This window comes from Anopheles gambiae, chromosome 2 (genome assembly GCF_943734735.2).
Source record: "Anopheles gambiae chromosome 2, idAnoGambNW_F1_1, whole genome shotgun sequence".
In the NCBI taxonomy this organism is placed as follows: domain Eukaryota; kingdom Metazoa; phylum Arthropoda; class Insecta; order Diptera; family Culicidae; genus Anopheles; species Anopheles gambiae.
This window is the reverse complement of record NC_064601.1, coordinates 111786654-111801383: the sequence shown is the minus strand read 5'-3', so window position 1 is coordinate 111801383 and position 14730 is coordinate 111786654. Positions and strand designations below refer to the sequence as shown.

Sequence of the window (14730 nt, the reverse complement as noted above, 5' to 3'; positions counted from 1 at the left end):
GTCACAACAGGTTAAAGAACGTGTGTTAGATCCATTTTCAATGTATTATAAAGCGTAAATTAAGTGTCGTGAGTAAAAAAAACAAACAAACGTTACGGTTGAACACCTCCACCACCGGTGGTTGCTGGTGCCGTCCCAGAAGTTCCGGCCGTGCTGCCCTGATCCAGCTCGAGCTGCTTCAGCAACCGGTACAGGGCGGCCGCCTCCCGTATCCGACTAAACTCGATGCAAAACGCCTCGATCTCGATGTACAGCTGCTTCACGTCGATGATCTTGTTCCGGATCAGGCTCTGCAGGAACACGCACACCAACCGTACCAGCCGGTTCTGCATGTACTTGTCCCGGATCGTCGAGCACGTGCCGATGCTGTTCACGATGTACAGATGCACGAAGTGCACCGGCAGATCGACCGACGTGGTCAGCCGGTTCACCACCTCCATCGAGTGCAGCGACAGCTCCATGTCGACGATCACGTCCAGGTACGCATCGATGTGGCGCGTTTTCAGCATACGCATCAGAATTTCGATCGCAATCGTCGGGTTGTATTCGATCAGGTTCGGGAGCTGTCCCAGCGGGGGAAACACAAAATTCCAATTAGTAATTTGTAACATCATTTCCGCTTGCTTTAACCCGTGTACCTTTTCCGGCGTGACGCACGACAGGTGCGTCTGCTGCGTGTCCTTCTCCAGCTCGTTCACCAGCGTCTGCTGGTCGGCAATGCTGAGCGCCTGCCGGAACGATTGGTCCAGCAGCGTCTGCAGGCACTTGTCCGGCGTTGGTTCCGCATCGCTGCAGCTATTGTACACCGGCTTGTGGTACGAGGGGCTGCCCAGATCGAGCCAGATCAGCTCATCCTCGCACGTGAGCAGCGGTGGCGCCACGGACATGAACGTGGGACCGAGCGCGTTCAGCAGCGGATTGCTCGGGTTCGCCGTCATCCCGTTCACCAGCTCCTCGATGGCCGCTCCGGTGTAGTTTTTCAGTGCCGGTTCGCGGCCAGGCAGCACGGGCAGGGCGGGAATGATGTTGGCCACATTGGAGCGCACGGTGAGGGGGAAATCTTTCAGCCGTTCCGCTGCCTTCGCCTTTACGTACGCAATTTCGGCCGGCCCGACCGGGGTGGGCATTGCGGCAAACGCTTGGCAGAACAGGCGGGGTGACTTTTTGTCAATCTGTGAGTGAGGAAATCAGTGTGTGTGTGAGTGAGTTGCTTGTTTTGAGTGAAATGAAGAATGCTTACGTCTGGGTCACCGTTCGATAGTAGCAGATGAATGAACTTCAGCTCCACCATCTGTGCGGGGGTGCTGCTGTTGGCCGGCAGCAGTCCACCGAACGGTTCTAGGAACCGGGCCAAAAACAGGAAGAAGGGTGATTCCGCCTGCTCCTTGCGGCGGATGTCGTACAGCACGTAGATCCCTGCCAGCCGGTGAAAGGGAAGGGCGAGATCGTTCTGCAGCAGCAGCAAAGCAAGCGCTGATCCGACTGAAAGATAGAGCAACATAGCAACCAGAATTAGCGGGATCGCTCAAAGCCGGCCGGTGCTGTGTCCACCGTCCACCCATCTCTTACCCTGGAACCAGTTGCCCGCATTGGTGAAACGTTTCTGAATGATCGCCGAGACGCTTTCGAACGTTTGATGGTCAACATTCTTGCCCGTTATTAAGCTGCAATGCAGAAAAGCAATGATGATAAACACACACCCAGCTCTGGAAGCGAACAAATGCAGCCTCACTTACTCGTACAGCTCACGCATGTTGGCAGCTTCGTTTGGTTTTAATTAACTAATAAGGAGAAAGCTTGCCACTGCCACCACCACCATGCGGACAATTGTCAACAGCTGACTCGGCGGCCTATCCCGCGGCTCCGTAAGGCGACCGGAGGAGCAAAGACCAAAACAATCCCTTCCGTTTGTTGTTGCTGCAAGTTTGACATAACAGATGGCGTGGAAGGGCGAGCGCGCGCGCACACACACAAGCGAAAACAACGCACGGGAAGAGGTTGCAAAGAAGCAGCAGCAGCAGAAGAGAAAATCGTTAACTAGGTTGAAGGGTGGTCGGGTACGGGGGGGGGGGGGGGGGGGGCTTTCACCATGGCAGCATTGCGGAGCCACACAAAAGAGTGTGCGTAACCATGTTTTCCCATGCTCAACAGTAACTAACAGTAACACTTCCCATCTGCAACCCCTGGCAACGGCAAACAGCGTTTTTCGAGGAACGAAAAAATGGATCCCTGCCTCCTCATCCCCCCCCCCCCCCTTTCTGCCCAACGGAAGATTAGCGTCTATTTTCGGAAAAAGATGGTTCTTTCACCCCGGAAGATGCAGAACATGAATGAAACTGGGGCTTTTTGTCCATGCAGCTGGCTTTTTAATTAAGCTGTAGTGTATAATTTATTTGTTCCGTCATTTTGTGTAAGAGTACCAGGGGGGTGGTGGCGATCGATTGGTCTTTGAGTGTCCCCGACCCCCCCTGCGTGGGGATTGTGGTGCTGCTCACGCTTAACACTTTTACTTTTTGGAAGTTATAATACCATACGCAAAATACACAATTAGAAAGTAATAGGTAGTTATAGGTAGAGAGGCATTGGGGTTTTTTTTTGTAAGTAAACGGGATTTTGTGTCGTCTTTTTCTTGTTTTTTTTTGGCAGTACACTCTGCTAGCCCTTGCCCGAAAGACGATAGGCTAGCGAAAGGGAGGGGGTGTGTGTGTAAGTGTGTGTGTGTGTTTCCATTAAAAGCTAACAATAGAAGTTCGAGGTACACAAGACATTAATAAACAAAATGGAGCACTCTGCGCCCTCCGACCGATGAAGATCGTCCCGGGCGCGCACGCCGGAGGTGTGTCCCCCGGTGCGGGCAGATGCTTCCGTTTGGGTGCCGTAGAGTATGATGTAAACACAATATAGAAAAGCCGGAACCTGCTGGCCCGCGTTGCGGGGATGTGGGAGGGTTGGTGCTCCCCATTCCCGTGCTAGTAGTAGTAGTTCACTTGTTTTTTTCTACTTCTTTTGGTTCCGTTGCAAAGAGCAGAGAGATGTGCAATGCAAAATGCGCGTTACTTGCGGCGAGTGGTTGTGTGTTGGATGTAGTGAGGTGGTGGGGCGGGGAGGCAGGGTGTTGCGCTCACCCAGCTCACCAGAAGCCCTGGGAGTGACCGCCCGGTGGCACGCGGGCCCGTTCCGACGTCGCCTGCTGCCTGTCCGCCGATGCTCCGCCACCGCCGTTTGATGATCCATTTTGCGCTGGTGCCGATGATCCGTTGTCTCCTCCGGTGGACGACGGTGCGGCGCCACCACCACCGCCTCCCTGCTTTCCCGTATCGAGCGACTCGTTCGGATCCATCGTGCCCATGACGGCGTTCATGTTGGACGAGTTCTGCTGGTTGTTCTTCGGCCGGGGCGGGTTTTGTCGCACGTCCGACGAGCCGAAAATGTCCGAATGGCCACCGCCCGGGGGTTTCAGCACGCGGCTCGAGGGTTTCGCTTCCGCGGCCACACCAACGTTAAAGTTCGTCGACATGATATTGCGCGAGGAGTTTTCGGGCGTACGTCGAAGGGGTACTACACAGTGATGAAGCACAGTCTGCAAAGTGTTGCGGTGTTCCTCCGGTAAACGCGGACTGAAAACGTGAACACTTAACACAGCGTCGGGGTTTTGAAAAATGCACCAGAGCACGCCTTGTTCCCTTGCACGGCAGGTCGCTTTTGTCCCTTTTTTTCTCCCCTGTGTGTGGATCAATAAACTGAAGCGTCTGTGCAAGGTGCAGAAAATTTCGGTTGGCGTTTCACGGCAGTTGACAGATGGACAATGGGTTTGCTTGAAATTGGGTCGCACGGAGGGATACGCCAGCAAGTCACCAAGCGTGACAACTAGCAAAACGATTTTGTTTGAAATTTTTACTGAAGTTAAGTAAAATTGCAAATGAGATAATGCTGATTTTTAACGCTTCAAATTGCGTTATCAACAGAGTTATTGAGAATTCAACGTTTGGATCGTGTCCCAAAATCGGTTACTTTGGGCCACATTGGTTCGTTTGATTGCGAACGTGTTTTTGAATTCAACGATGTAGGGTAATTTTGAAAAATTGCTTCAATATGCTCTAATTGTATTGACTTTTCAATGCCTGCAGCACATGAAACACATTGGAAATTGGTGCTTATAAATGGGTTGGAGAGAATGAGATCATGTTGAACTGAAATCGGATGATATTAACCCATTTCCGTGTGCCATTTCCATAAACTCCGCATGATGTCATCGAGCCAGACATGACATCATCAAAACGCAACAGCCGAGCTAATAACGACTATTACCTGTTGAGAATTGTGGTTGTGATGCGGAGAGGAGCAAAGCTTTGCATCTCCTTACCACCGGACCAAACAGTCCTGACAATTCCAAACGACTCCCAAATGAAACCCCCTATCTTCTCACTGTGGATGGGTAAAGCGTAATCAATTCTCTTTATTCTTTCCGATGAAAATAGTTCGTTACATCCTGCCCGGTGTATCATATAAATCCTTTTGATTTCGCAACATTCATTTCGGCCTACGATGGCGAAGGCGATGGCATAAGGTCAGTTGTTTGGTTTCTGGCAAACCAGGTATATGCTGTTGTAGTGGCTTTGGTGCATGGAGGTGGGATTTTGCGAGTACGTCGTCACGATGTTTGTTTCATTTTTCTGCCAACGAAATGATTGATGTAATTAATGATCAAAAGTTGAGGTCATGTAGTGGTCCGAAATGAAAATTGTGCTTACGAGAATGATGAAACCAAGAGAGCGAATAATTTCCAGCAAATCCTCGTACGTCGGCTCGATGCTGCCCTCCTGCGGCACGTCGGAAAAGTGGTACAGCAGCGGTCCCAGATTCACCCAAATGCCGCCGGGTTTCAGTATCTTCTTGATCACCTCGATAAACTCGATGATGTTGTTAGCACAGTCGATGAAGAAGCAGGTGGCTATACACTCCCAGTAATCTTCGTCCCGGTATACCTGTCGCAGTGGACAAAAAATGGAATATTGGCCAGTTGATTATACTTTCCGTCAGAGTTTGCCATACCTGCAGAAAGTCTCCCGCCACCATATTCATCGTCCCTTTGGGTGGGAATTTTGTAGGGCTAACATCGGGAAAGGAAACCGGAACGAGCTGATTCTGCTGGCTCAGATTGTTCACCACCTGGTGCACCCACGGGTAGATTGTACACTGATTTGCCACAACGCATCTATAGAAAAGACAAAAAAGGAAGGTGCCAAAATTAACATAAATGTACTGAAATAGCAATACCCTCCCCACCCCGTCATACCTGTTTAATACAAAATTGGACGCAATAAGCATGAAGAGCGAAAACTCATTGCCCTCGCAGTAAAACCCCTGGCAGGCAAGCTCGTAAATTAGCCGCCCTAGCCCGGCGCCGGGCACCAGAATTTTCACCTTTGTCAGGTCACTGCAAAAACAAACAAAACACACAGCGCGCATTGACAGTGATTAGATAATGGTGCTATCAATTGGGCTGCGGCCACCGCAGGGCACCGGGCGTGCTGCACGAGACTCACTACTTTGCCGGGTTGAAGAAGGCCGTAATCTCCTGTACGATTGGGCTGTAGCACTGATCCCGCTCCAGCTTGCCCTGCTCGCTCCAGTCGCGAAAGATTTGCTTCAGCGTGATTTGCACCTATGCAGGAGTAAAGAACCACCACGTGGGTGAATGAATTTCAACACTAATCGGCTTTGTATCGGTGCCGCAACGCTACCTTTTGAAAGTCCTGATAGCGCAGCTTCAACCCGTCCGCCGGCTGCAGCTCGGGCTCGATGTTGTGGTCCGCATTTTGAAACAGACAGTTGGCGTCCTGTATGATCTGCTTGATCACTTGCGCGTTCACCTCGACGCAGCGCCGCTGGTTCTGCAGGTGCTCCCGGTAGCTGGTCAGCATCTGCTGGTGGGCCGGTGGTAGCGTCTCGAGAAAGCATTCCTTCCGCTTCAGTTCCGCCATCGAGCTGTGCCTAGAAGTAGAGGAGCGGACGAAGGCGTTAGCATCACTTGCAAGCAAAAACCCCCTCGTGGGACCGGGCGTCACGTTTTCCTGCACGCGTTTTTCTTACCTGTAGTACTTGAAGGCGGCGATGATTTTGAAAAAGTTTCTCCGCTCCTCCTCCATGTCTTCGATCAGGCCGGCTTCCGGATCTTCCGGCACCGTTTCGGGTGCGTGTCCTTTTGAAGACGAAGACGATTCCATGACGGGGTGGTTGGGTTGGTTTCTGCTAAAGAAACAAAACAACAAAAAAAGCACCTCCTGCCCGTCGTTCAACGGTGGCGTATCCAACGATTGCAAATCAAAACAAAAGCAATCCACCGCTTTGACAGCTCGCGCCGATGCTCTGCCTATTTACGGTGAGTGGTTGAGCGCTTGAAAAGCTTCGCTGTTCGTTATTTGCAAAAGTGGCCCTTTTTTATCGCATTTGGAGACACAAAATCACAAAATTTGCAGTAAAAAAATGGAAAATTTCGGGAAAATCCATCCCACACAATTTGTGCCAGTCGTGTGCAAAGAGTTTTGCGAAAATATTGTGCCATTTTCTGCCACGCATGACGTTTTGGGGCGCGCGAGCGGACAGAAAAGAGAAAGAAATAGCGATACAAAGAGACACACACACACACATGCACATGCACACCCATGCCCACACAGGACAGATTGCGAAACATGACAGCAGGTCGGGTTTTCCACGGCTGACACAGGCTGCTCTCGCTCGTGTACGTACTCGGTAATAACTCGCCGTCGTCCCTCCCCCGAAAAAGAGCCCCGTTTTTCCAAACCGTCGATGAAAGGGGCTGCAAGCAAGCAAGCAGCAGCAGCAGAAGCATCAGACAGTGGCAGCAGTGCAATCGTGCAAAACGTAGTAGTAGTAGAAGAAGTGCAGCAGCTGGTAAGCTGACGGTGCCGTGTGGCTGTGTGTCTGTGTGTGGGTGCGGGGAGGAAGGCTGGGTGCCCCTTTGCGGTCACGACGGTGGTGGGTGTCAGGCCCAGGGGTCGTGGTCGCATTCTCGGCCACCGTTCGTTCGCAATCTCGAAATCTCCCAAATCCGAACGGGGTTGCGGGATGGGGTGAAAGTAATAGCAGCAGTTGCAGCAGCAACAACAATAACAATATCGTGTGTCCTTTCCCCGTCGTTTCCCGTACCCGTGGCAGAGAGAAGAAGAGGAAAAGTGCGTACCGCCTAGCCGCGAAAGTGCGTGAAAAGTAAATTGTGTTCTTCGCAGCAGCCCCCGGGAGTGTGTGTGTGTGTCGTGTCTGTACGCGCGCGTGTGTGTGTGTGTGTGGTGGGCTAGGCGAATTGGGGTTACCTACACCCGCGGGAGAGTCGAAGGGCGCGGGAGGGATTTTTGAAAAAGAGGCAAAAGTGCAAGTGAGTTGTCGAAAAAGTGAAACTCTTAGTTCCATGGCCCGAGCGCTGCTTCGCCCTGCTGCTGCCCTTTTCGCGAAAGGGGGTTGTGGGAAAAAGACATTTCCGGCGGCTCCTTGTCAAGGGGAGGGTGCGGAAGTGGGGACACCCCGTGTCCCCGATACAGGATGGGAGGGGATTGCGACGGAAAGTGCACACTTGCAAAACGACGGCCCAGATAGTGTAAAGGGACACTCAGGTCAGGCCAGATATAGATTTTTTTGTTTCGTCGTGGTGCGCCGTTCTCGTCTCTCTCGCTCGCACACACACATGGAGATTATTTAAAATATTTTTTTTCCACCGTGATCGAGACGGCCCCTATTTCCTGGCCTACTAATCCCGTCCTCTTCCTGCTCGTCGCTGGTGCTGTTCGGGAGAAGAAATCTAAAAGGAAAAGAAGGCCTGTCCTAACACGCGATTTGCACGATTCTGGTCTGGTCAAACCCGGATGTTACACAGAGTCGTAGAAAAAAGCCCCCTTTTTGTGTGGGAAGTGCGGGGGGTGATATGCGTGTATGTGACGAGAAAATTAACCGAAAGGAACTCCATCTTTTGCCACGCACAAGGACATACGGTTGGCAAATGAGCAAAGGGGGGGGGGGGGGGGCATGCCGTTTTTGTGAAAGGCGCCACACCATCACACAGCAAAACGCACACACTATCAATAACATACATCCCCCATCCCCCAACCACCACCGTTTTGATCGCTCATGTCGGTCATCGTGGTCGTCGTCGTCGTCGTGACTGCGTGAAGATTGCGGGTTTTCGATAGTGTGAGGGGGCAGCGCAAAACTTTCGACCGAGGCGCACGGAGGAGAGCAAAAAAAAGGTCAACATTCCGACCCCCTCCTCCCCGTCCCCTGTGTTGCCCCTTCTCTAGTAGCCCAGACGGATTATTGCGTGCGTGCGTGGTACTTTGCTGGTGAGAAAGTGAGCGTATTTTGCCTTCCCCCTTTGATTGATCCAACCCCCCCATTACCGTCTTCTTCTAAGCTGCGGTGGTGGAAAAAGCCTTTGCCACCGCCAGTGGATGTCTGCATGATGTCCCGAAAAAGTCGTTATGAGTCAGCCATGTGTGTGTGTGTGTGTGGGTGTATGTGTGGTCCGTTCGCGATCGCGTATGTGTGTCGCGCAGGGCCTGCTTGCCCGGTTGTGAAAACGTCATCGCCTCCCAATACCACTGCAAATACGGACCGAATGCGTGTGTGTGTGTGTGTGTGTGAGAAAGAGAGAGAGTGAGAGAGCGCGCGCACACCCGAGAGGGACAGAGCAGCAACTGTCATCCAACACACCTTCTTGGGTCGCGCTGGTTGTGTGCTGTAGTCGCGTATTGTTTGCCTTTGCCCGCCGTCTACGTCGGTTGTGTTGAAGGTGGTATTAATTTTCACGTCATCAGGACGATTTTTTGTTGCCCACAGTGAGTTAGTAGTGTGCATTCTGCGTGTGTGTGTGTGGATCGTTCACGCATCACTAAACCACGAACGGAATTCGGTGACAACGAACGACGACGATTACTACGAAACCTACTGCTGCTTGTTCAACACCATCGAACAGAGCGCAACCAGCTGATGACGTTACACACCTTTCCGCGGTGTTTCTGTGTATGTGTGTGTTTGTGTGCGTGTGTGGGTATTGGTCGAGAGATGTCACTTTGCATTGCGCTGCGTTTGATGGGGTTCTGTGTTTTCTACTTTTCCTTATGGTGGAGACGTTAGGGAAATGATGCACAACTGCTGATGGGTGAGCACTGACTAAGAAGCGCCAAGCGATCACTCTTTCACTACAGTTTCGCTATCCGGATCCCAGTGTTTCCACCTTTGGGGTTTTGTCTCTATATTTTCACTTTTAATTACAATTGGAAAACTAACTAATTATACACACACACATGGTGGAGGGTTGTGAACGGCCACGGTGTCATCGTCAAGCTCGACTGAGGATGAGGTGTATGCGGCTGCTAAAAGTAACGCGAATTAATTCACCGATTTCTGTCGGTCATTCTGGACATGCGGTGAATGTAACGGCGGATGCATTGTGTGTTTGTCTGGGTGTGTGTTGCATACCAAGCGGATACGGCTGCATCAGCTGGCCAGCCAGTGACAAGTCCTCTCGCTTCAGGAAAGTGAAGTGCAGGTTGTTCACCGTGAAACAGTGGCTGTATATGTGTGTTGAGTGTTTCATCAATACGCTTTGATAATCGAACAACATGCGACGTTAAAAGTCCGACGTCTTTCTGGTCCATGAAGATTAGAGCAGTTTCGATTTTGTTCTTATAAAAAAGCGACATTATAATAATCAAATAGCATTTTTGTAGAGGTTTCAACTTTTTGATTTGATTTGAATGTCGCTTTTATATAATGTACTTTTCTAAATAACTTTTTTCACCGAAAAGAATTTTTGTTTTCTTTTTGAAATTAATGTTGTCCTGTATAAGTTCGCACTAAAACCTTTAATGACAAACCATCCAATCAGTAAGCAAACAACTGTCATTAACCGTTTTAAAACGGAATTTGTTGTGGGCTTGAACTCACGATCAGTCGTACACAAGGCTGAGCGCTTGCCAAAACACCAAAACCCCATAATTAGCTTGCCCCGTTAAAAGTCCTTCTTTTATTAACGGATGAACGAGGATGACGAAAAAATAGTCCCGTTTTCGAAACCAAATTAGCCCAACGAGACCTTCAATGCTCGTAAAAGCTTTTCTGGAATGTACAAAGTAAAAAAAAGGTGGCTCTCGTTATTTTAAAAATAATCGAATGCCCCACTCGAAACATCCGCGCAGCATTCTGGGGATGGGGATTTAAATGATTAAATTTTCCCAGGCACTGGGGCAACCCAAAGCGGAAGGAAAAAGCGAATCGAAGAAAAAAATAAAAGGAAAAACGAGCTGCTTTGGAATTTCTAGCCCGTGGCACCCAAGGGGCTATACAGTGAAAGACACAAAAGGGGAGGAAAGGGGGGGGGGGGGGGTGAAATCGACACACCGCTGCAGCAAAAAAGGAAGTAACAGTGAATGGAACGCACACTGCAAATCGCATGTGAAGTGGTGGTCTGGTGAAAAGAAGAGAAGGAGAGAGAGAGAAAAAGAAAAAAAAAGCGAAAGGCCTTGCCCACCCCACCTTCTTCAGCCACCAAAAGCGCACACACCCCTGCGGCCATTCGTGTAGCAGCAGTCCGGGCGTGCGAACACACACACACAGAGAAAACACACACCATTGCTCCCTCCTAAAGTGAATTGTTTTTCCTTCTCGCAGCAGAAATCGACAGCAACAACAACCACCAGCAGCAGTAGCCCCAGACGGTGGCAGGCCAGCATCAGCGAAACGGCAACGTGTCTAGCAGCTTTTCCTTATCCGCAAGGGAAACGCGCAAAACGAGTCGAAAGTGGAATCAGGTGTAAATAGCAAAACGAAGAAGCGGAAAAGATAAGCGAAGGAGAGGGAGAAAGAGAAGCAAAAAGAAAAAGAAAAAAAAAAACATCATCTCCGATCATCATCCTAAGAAGGGTGAGAAAGCGTAGTGCGCGCGGTGAGAAGATCGTGTTCCGTTTGCGCTGTGTGGTGAGTTGGGTGAGAAAGTTTTCACGATCGTTTCAGTGGTGTGTGGTGCAGCGTGATTGTGTGTGCGTGTGTGTGTTTGAAAAGAAAAGTGCAACCGTAAAAAAAAAGGGGCGCCCACCTGTTACGAAGGGCTTTGCGTGGAAGAAAATCTGCTCAGTGCGCGCATAACACACGCGCACACGCACGCAAAGCGAACAGCAGCAGCAGGTGTATGCGTGGCGTTTTTAGTGGTGTGCTGCGTGAAGTGCGTGTGTCACAGTAGTTTTGTTTTTTTGTGTTGTTTGGTCGAACAGCTCGATCGTGATCACCTTTTTATTCGAATCAGCTCATCGTGTACGTAAGCGTGTGTGTTTCTCGTGAGATTGTGTGCGCCCAACACAGTCAGAGCAGCATCTCGCACGGTCAGCCGTGGTTGGTTTGCTCACCTCGTGAGCTCGCGTGCATCGGTGAGAAGATTTTCGCTACCGTCGCGCCGCTCCCCTTCATCTTCTTCCATCATCTCGTCGCCTACTGGCCACGGTGCGCGCGCGTGTGTGTGTCTGGTGGTTTTAGCGCACGGAAGGAAATGTAATGTGTTTGAAAGCTAAGACACAAGGTAAGTGCCCGAGGAAGCGGTTCACCATCTGCATCCTAGTTGTCCCGTAGCTGTGCCTACAAGATGCCCCTTTTTGGGCTTTTCATTTTCATTTCGCCCGGAACGCTGCGGGTTTTGTGCTTTAAGCTGCAACATGCAACGTCAGCCATTGCAACCAGCCCGAAACGTGTTCAAACAAGTCACGACACAGACACGCACATACACAGACCCGGAGAAGCGCACTGCTGACGTCAGAGCTAATTGCCGACGAGCCTGCCGGGCGCATTGCGAAAAACCCGGGCGGGCGGGAGGGTGCTTTGTGCATATGGAAAAGCGTAGAAGCGGCGACACACGCGGCGGCCGTGCATGATTCATGGCACATCGCATGAGCTTTGTGCGAGAGGCCCATATTATACGTAAGCGTGCACTCTGAGCATTTGCATTCTTCTGGTCGGCCCTCGGGCCTGCTGTCGATCGGCACGGGAAGGTTCGGGAAGGACTGCTGCCGCCACCACGTGGGGCGGTTGTTGCAAAACTATGCGCATCGAAAGCGAACGTGGGCACCGGGAGAGAGAGAGAGAAGTCATTTACCCGTCGCCTTGGCTAGGTTTCTAGGGTAGGGTCGTCGGCTGGAACTGTAGCAATTTGGCAATGGCGGCGACGGCGACAGCACGACAACGACCGGCCCAAACCGGGTGCCGCTCGTCGGAGGAAATGTGAAAAGTCATTAAAAGCGCCCGAAACAGCCGAAGAACGTGGCATTGAGCCTTCTTGAACGCTCACACAGTGGTCCAGCAGTGGCCCTCCTCCCCCCGAAGGCATTATGCAGGAATCCGGTGGGATTGCTATTTAATACGATTTTGGTGGGAGACTGAAACGATGCCATGCGAGACACGGGGTTTTTCATTAGGATCGTTACGGTCCGCCCGGGGTCTCGCCGGTCGTTTGCCCAAAACTGGTGTTTGGCCACGCGTTTTTCCGCCAGCAAACGCTCCGGCCCCGGCTGACAGCAGCTTGTCGTCGCTCACTCGACGACGGTGAAGTGGTTTTCCTCTTTGCATGCCAAACGAGCCACAGCAGCCGCCGTTTCGCACCTTTTTGGAGTTGTCTCCCAAAAGCAATCGATGACAAAGCGAAATTAGGTGGCAATATGGATTTGTGCACTGCCTGCCTGCCGGCTGTTGGGGCTCTGAGGTGTCCGAGTTGAAAATAGAACCGAAACAGAACGGACACTGCCGGCTCCCCCCCCCCCCCCCCTGGGGCGTCCAGGGTCATCTAGCGAGACGGCTAGGTTTGGAAATGAAGACATTTCCAAACGAGTGTGTGCCTCTACCGGGAAAGATAATCCCCTTTGAGCGCGGTGCCAATAGTGTGTATGTGTGTGTGTGTGGTTTGTGACACGAAACGGTTTAAATTGGACGGCTTTTGTGCTTTCTATGCACAGGCCGGCACGACAGAATCGATTGTTTGACAATAGTTTGGATTGAGAGATTTGGCTCGTCCGAAGCGGGCCCCGGTTGATTGATAATACAATTTGATGGGGTTGTTTGAGAGGCTTTGGAGGCTTAAAATGCGTTTGTGACGATTATAACTTTGCTGCCTTTTTGTGCTTGGATGGATATGCTGGTTGGCTATGTTGTGCTCTTCCATTTATAATGTATAAACACGAAACACTAAAAAAGATATGTCCAATGGTTTCCAAAAATGTAGACATTAAGTCTGATGTTAGCTAAAGACTCGACAAACGTGTACCCTTTATTACCAATCAATTTCAGCGGGACTTCGTGGTGTCGTGCTAAGCGTAAGTTCCTTTAAAAGACAGGTTGTAGGTTCAATTCCTCGCGCGCGTGCTTAGGTTGAACTTTTGTTATTGTTCCCGTCGCTTTATTTCCAAAATACACGAATCGGAAATTATCAAGGACACACACACAGACACAAAACGCTCAAATTGCCATTTTGTGGATGTAGCAGAGAGGTCCCATTGACATTTGTTGAAAAGGTTATGGGGAAGCTTCTAAATTAATTTGGATGTAAAAAAAGAAGTGACTCCCCAGCACCACAGACATATAAAACGAGACTCACTCTCCGTCTCTTGAGCTTTAATCAGGCTTTTACGTGATTCGAATGAAAACGAACGAAACTCTGCTGTATGTGAAGCCAGCAGCAGCACCCACAACCGAGGGATGTGCTTTGTCGGAAGACTATGGGATTCCCCTTCACAGTGTGTGTGTGGTTAGAGCTGACAAAAAAGTCCCCCACCGACAAGTTAAGTAGCGAAAGCATATCAGCATAAAAAATAATCAACTTTGTGTGTGTATGTCGTCGTCGTGCCCCACTGCTGTTGCTGCTGTCACGATGATGAAGAAAACATTAGCTAAAAGCGCAATTGAGCAAACGGCATTTATTGTCTCGCCAGGAGAGCGTTCTGTTTATGATTACCCTTTCAGGATGTGTTCTCAGGGCTTACCACCTTCCTGTTAGCACGACTGGAAGACATTTTTTTGAGCCTTTCTGGTTTTGGTTTTGTACCTCACACGATCGTTTGTTGGTGGGATGATCCCAGAAAAGGATCCAAGAACACTTGAAGACACAGTGATGTGTGTGCTGCATGTAATGACCTCTTTTTTGCTAGGGTCTTTCCTAACTGGGGTCTCTGTTTCTGGCTCATCCTGTACTGTTGACCGCAATAACGGTGTTAAGTATTTCTCCCACGACTTCTTTTCGAACTTGCCGACCGGTTAAGATATCCTTTTTTAACGGCGGACCGGCCGGAATGTGTTCCAAAGTATTACAGCGGGCCACATTGGGCCACGGTTTGAGTTTGATGTTAATTTCCGCGTCCTGAGCTTTCCAGAGCACACGGGGGCTGGGTTAGAGTGTAAGATAAAACAGCCCGCAAACGCTGGGGCTTGACGAAACGAGGAAGATAATGACTTTCGTTTACACTTTCTTGGGGGAGTGTTTTCCTTTTTTTGGGGGGTTTTCGGTGTGTTTGAATAGGTCAATAAGGGATAGGACAGAGACACGGTGTGTGCTGATGAACAAAAGGGGGAAAATTGGGAGCCTATGGTAGAAAAGGGTTCCGGGTTTTCGGGGTGGATCCCAATTAAATGGAATGAAAATGTCACCGAGAAGTTTTGCTTTTTTTCTTCGCCTTCTCCTGAATT

General features: G+C 50.4%; 4 protein-coding genes across 14 annotated transcripts in view; 1 reads left to right on the top strand and 3 right to left on the bottom strand.

The window, feature by feature from the left end:
• Positions 1-25: 25 nt before the first annotated feature.
• On the bottom strand, positions 26-1980 carry LOC3290307 (CCR4-NOT transcription complex subunit 11). Its single transcript, XM_565083.4, has 5 exons — positions 1737-1980; positions 1570-1664; positions 1241-1482; positions 639-1172; positions 26-563 (listed from the first exon to the last, which is right to left on the bottom strand). The coding sequence occupies exons 1-5, from the start codon at positions 1751-1753 to the stop codon at positions 93-95; spliced, it is 1359 nt and encodes a 452-aa protein (XP_565083.3). The 5' UTR covers positions 1754-1980; the 3' UTR covers positions 26-92.
• A 363-nt stretch (positions 1981-2343) lies between these two features.
• On the bottom strand, positions 2344-3807 carry LOC4576255 (homeotic protein ultrabithorax). The gene has a single exon (XM_001237115.3). It carries the CDS (start codon positions 3515-3517, stop codon positions 3131-3133), a length of 387 nt encoding a protein of 128 aa, XP_001237116.2. The 5' UTR covers positions 3518-3807; the 3' UTR covers positions 2344-3130.
• Positions 3808-4432: 625 nt separating this feature from the next.
• LOC1269989 (carnosine N-methyltransferase) lies at positions 4433-6330 on the bottom strand. The gene is made up of 7 exons (XM_308644.5): positions 6094-6330; positions 5745-5994; positions 5547-5665; positions 5297-5437; positions 5053-5215; positions 4752-4985; positions 4433-4673 (listed from the first exon to the last, which is right to left on the bottom strand). The coding sequence occupies exons 1-7, from the start codon at positions 6225-6227 to the stop codon at positions 4569-4571; spliced, it is 1146 nt and encodes a 381-aa protein (XP_308644.4). The 5' UTR covers positions 6228-6330; the 3' UTR covers positions 4433-4568.
• A 319-nt stretch (positions 6331-6649) lies between these two features.
• Positions 6650-14730, top strand: part of LOC1269990 (hornerin) — a 46457-nt gene continuing 38376 nt past the window's right edge. Inside the window, exons 1-2 of one of the 11 annotated variants that reach the window (XM_061648751.1) lie at positions 6650-6742; positions 10684-11584. The gene's annotated coding sequence lies outside the window, so the exon portion shown is untranslated. Of the gene's footprint in view, positions 7220-8085; positions 8804-8838; positions 9034-10660; positions 11585-14730 lie in introns of those variants that run through there. The other 10 variants (XM_061648750.1, XM_061648748.1, XM_061648752.1 and 7 more) reach the window with 10 other exon arrangements.

What these genes read in the sequence shown, in the direction of transcription:
- LOC4576255 (XM_001237115.3), bottom strand. Translation starts at nt 3,517, where the DNA reads ATGTCGACGAACTTTAACGTTGGTGTGGCCGCGGAAGCGAAACCCTCG.
- LOC1269989 (XM_308644.5), bottom strand. Translation starts at nt 6,227, where the DNA reads ATGGAATCGTCTTCGTCTTCAAAAGGACACGCACCCGAAACGGTGCCG. An exon ending in GCTATCAGGACTTTCAAAAG is followed by an intron (nt 5,666 to 5,744) that starts GTAGCGTTGCGG and finishes ACTCCTGCATAG; the next exon opens with GTGCAAATCACGCTGAAGCA. An exon ending in TCCAATTTTGTATTAAACAG is followed by an intron (nt 5,216 to 5,296) that starts GTATGACGGGGT and finishes TCTTTTCTATAG; the next exon opens with ATGCGTTGTGGCAAATCAGT.
- LOC3290307 (XM_565083.4), bottom strand. An exon ending in TGCGGGCAACTGGTTCCAGG is followed by an intron (nt 1,483 to 1,569) that starts GTAAGAGATGGG and finishes TCTATCTTTCAG; the next exon opens with TCGGATCAGCGCTTGCTTTG. An exon ending in TATCGAACGGTGACCCAGAC is followed by an intron (nt 1,173 to 1,240) that starts GTAAGCATTCTT and finishes CCTCACTCACAG; the next exon opens with ATTGACAAAAAGTCACCCCG.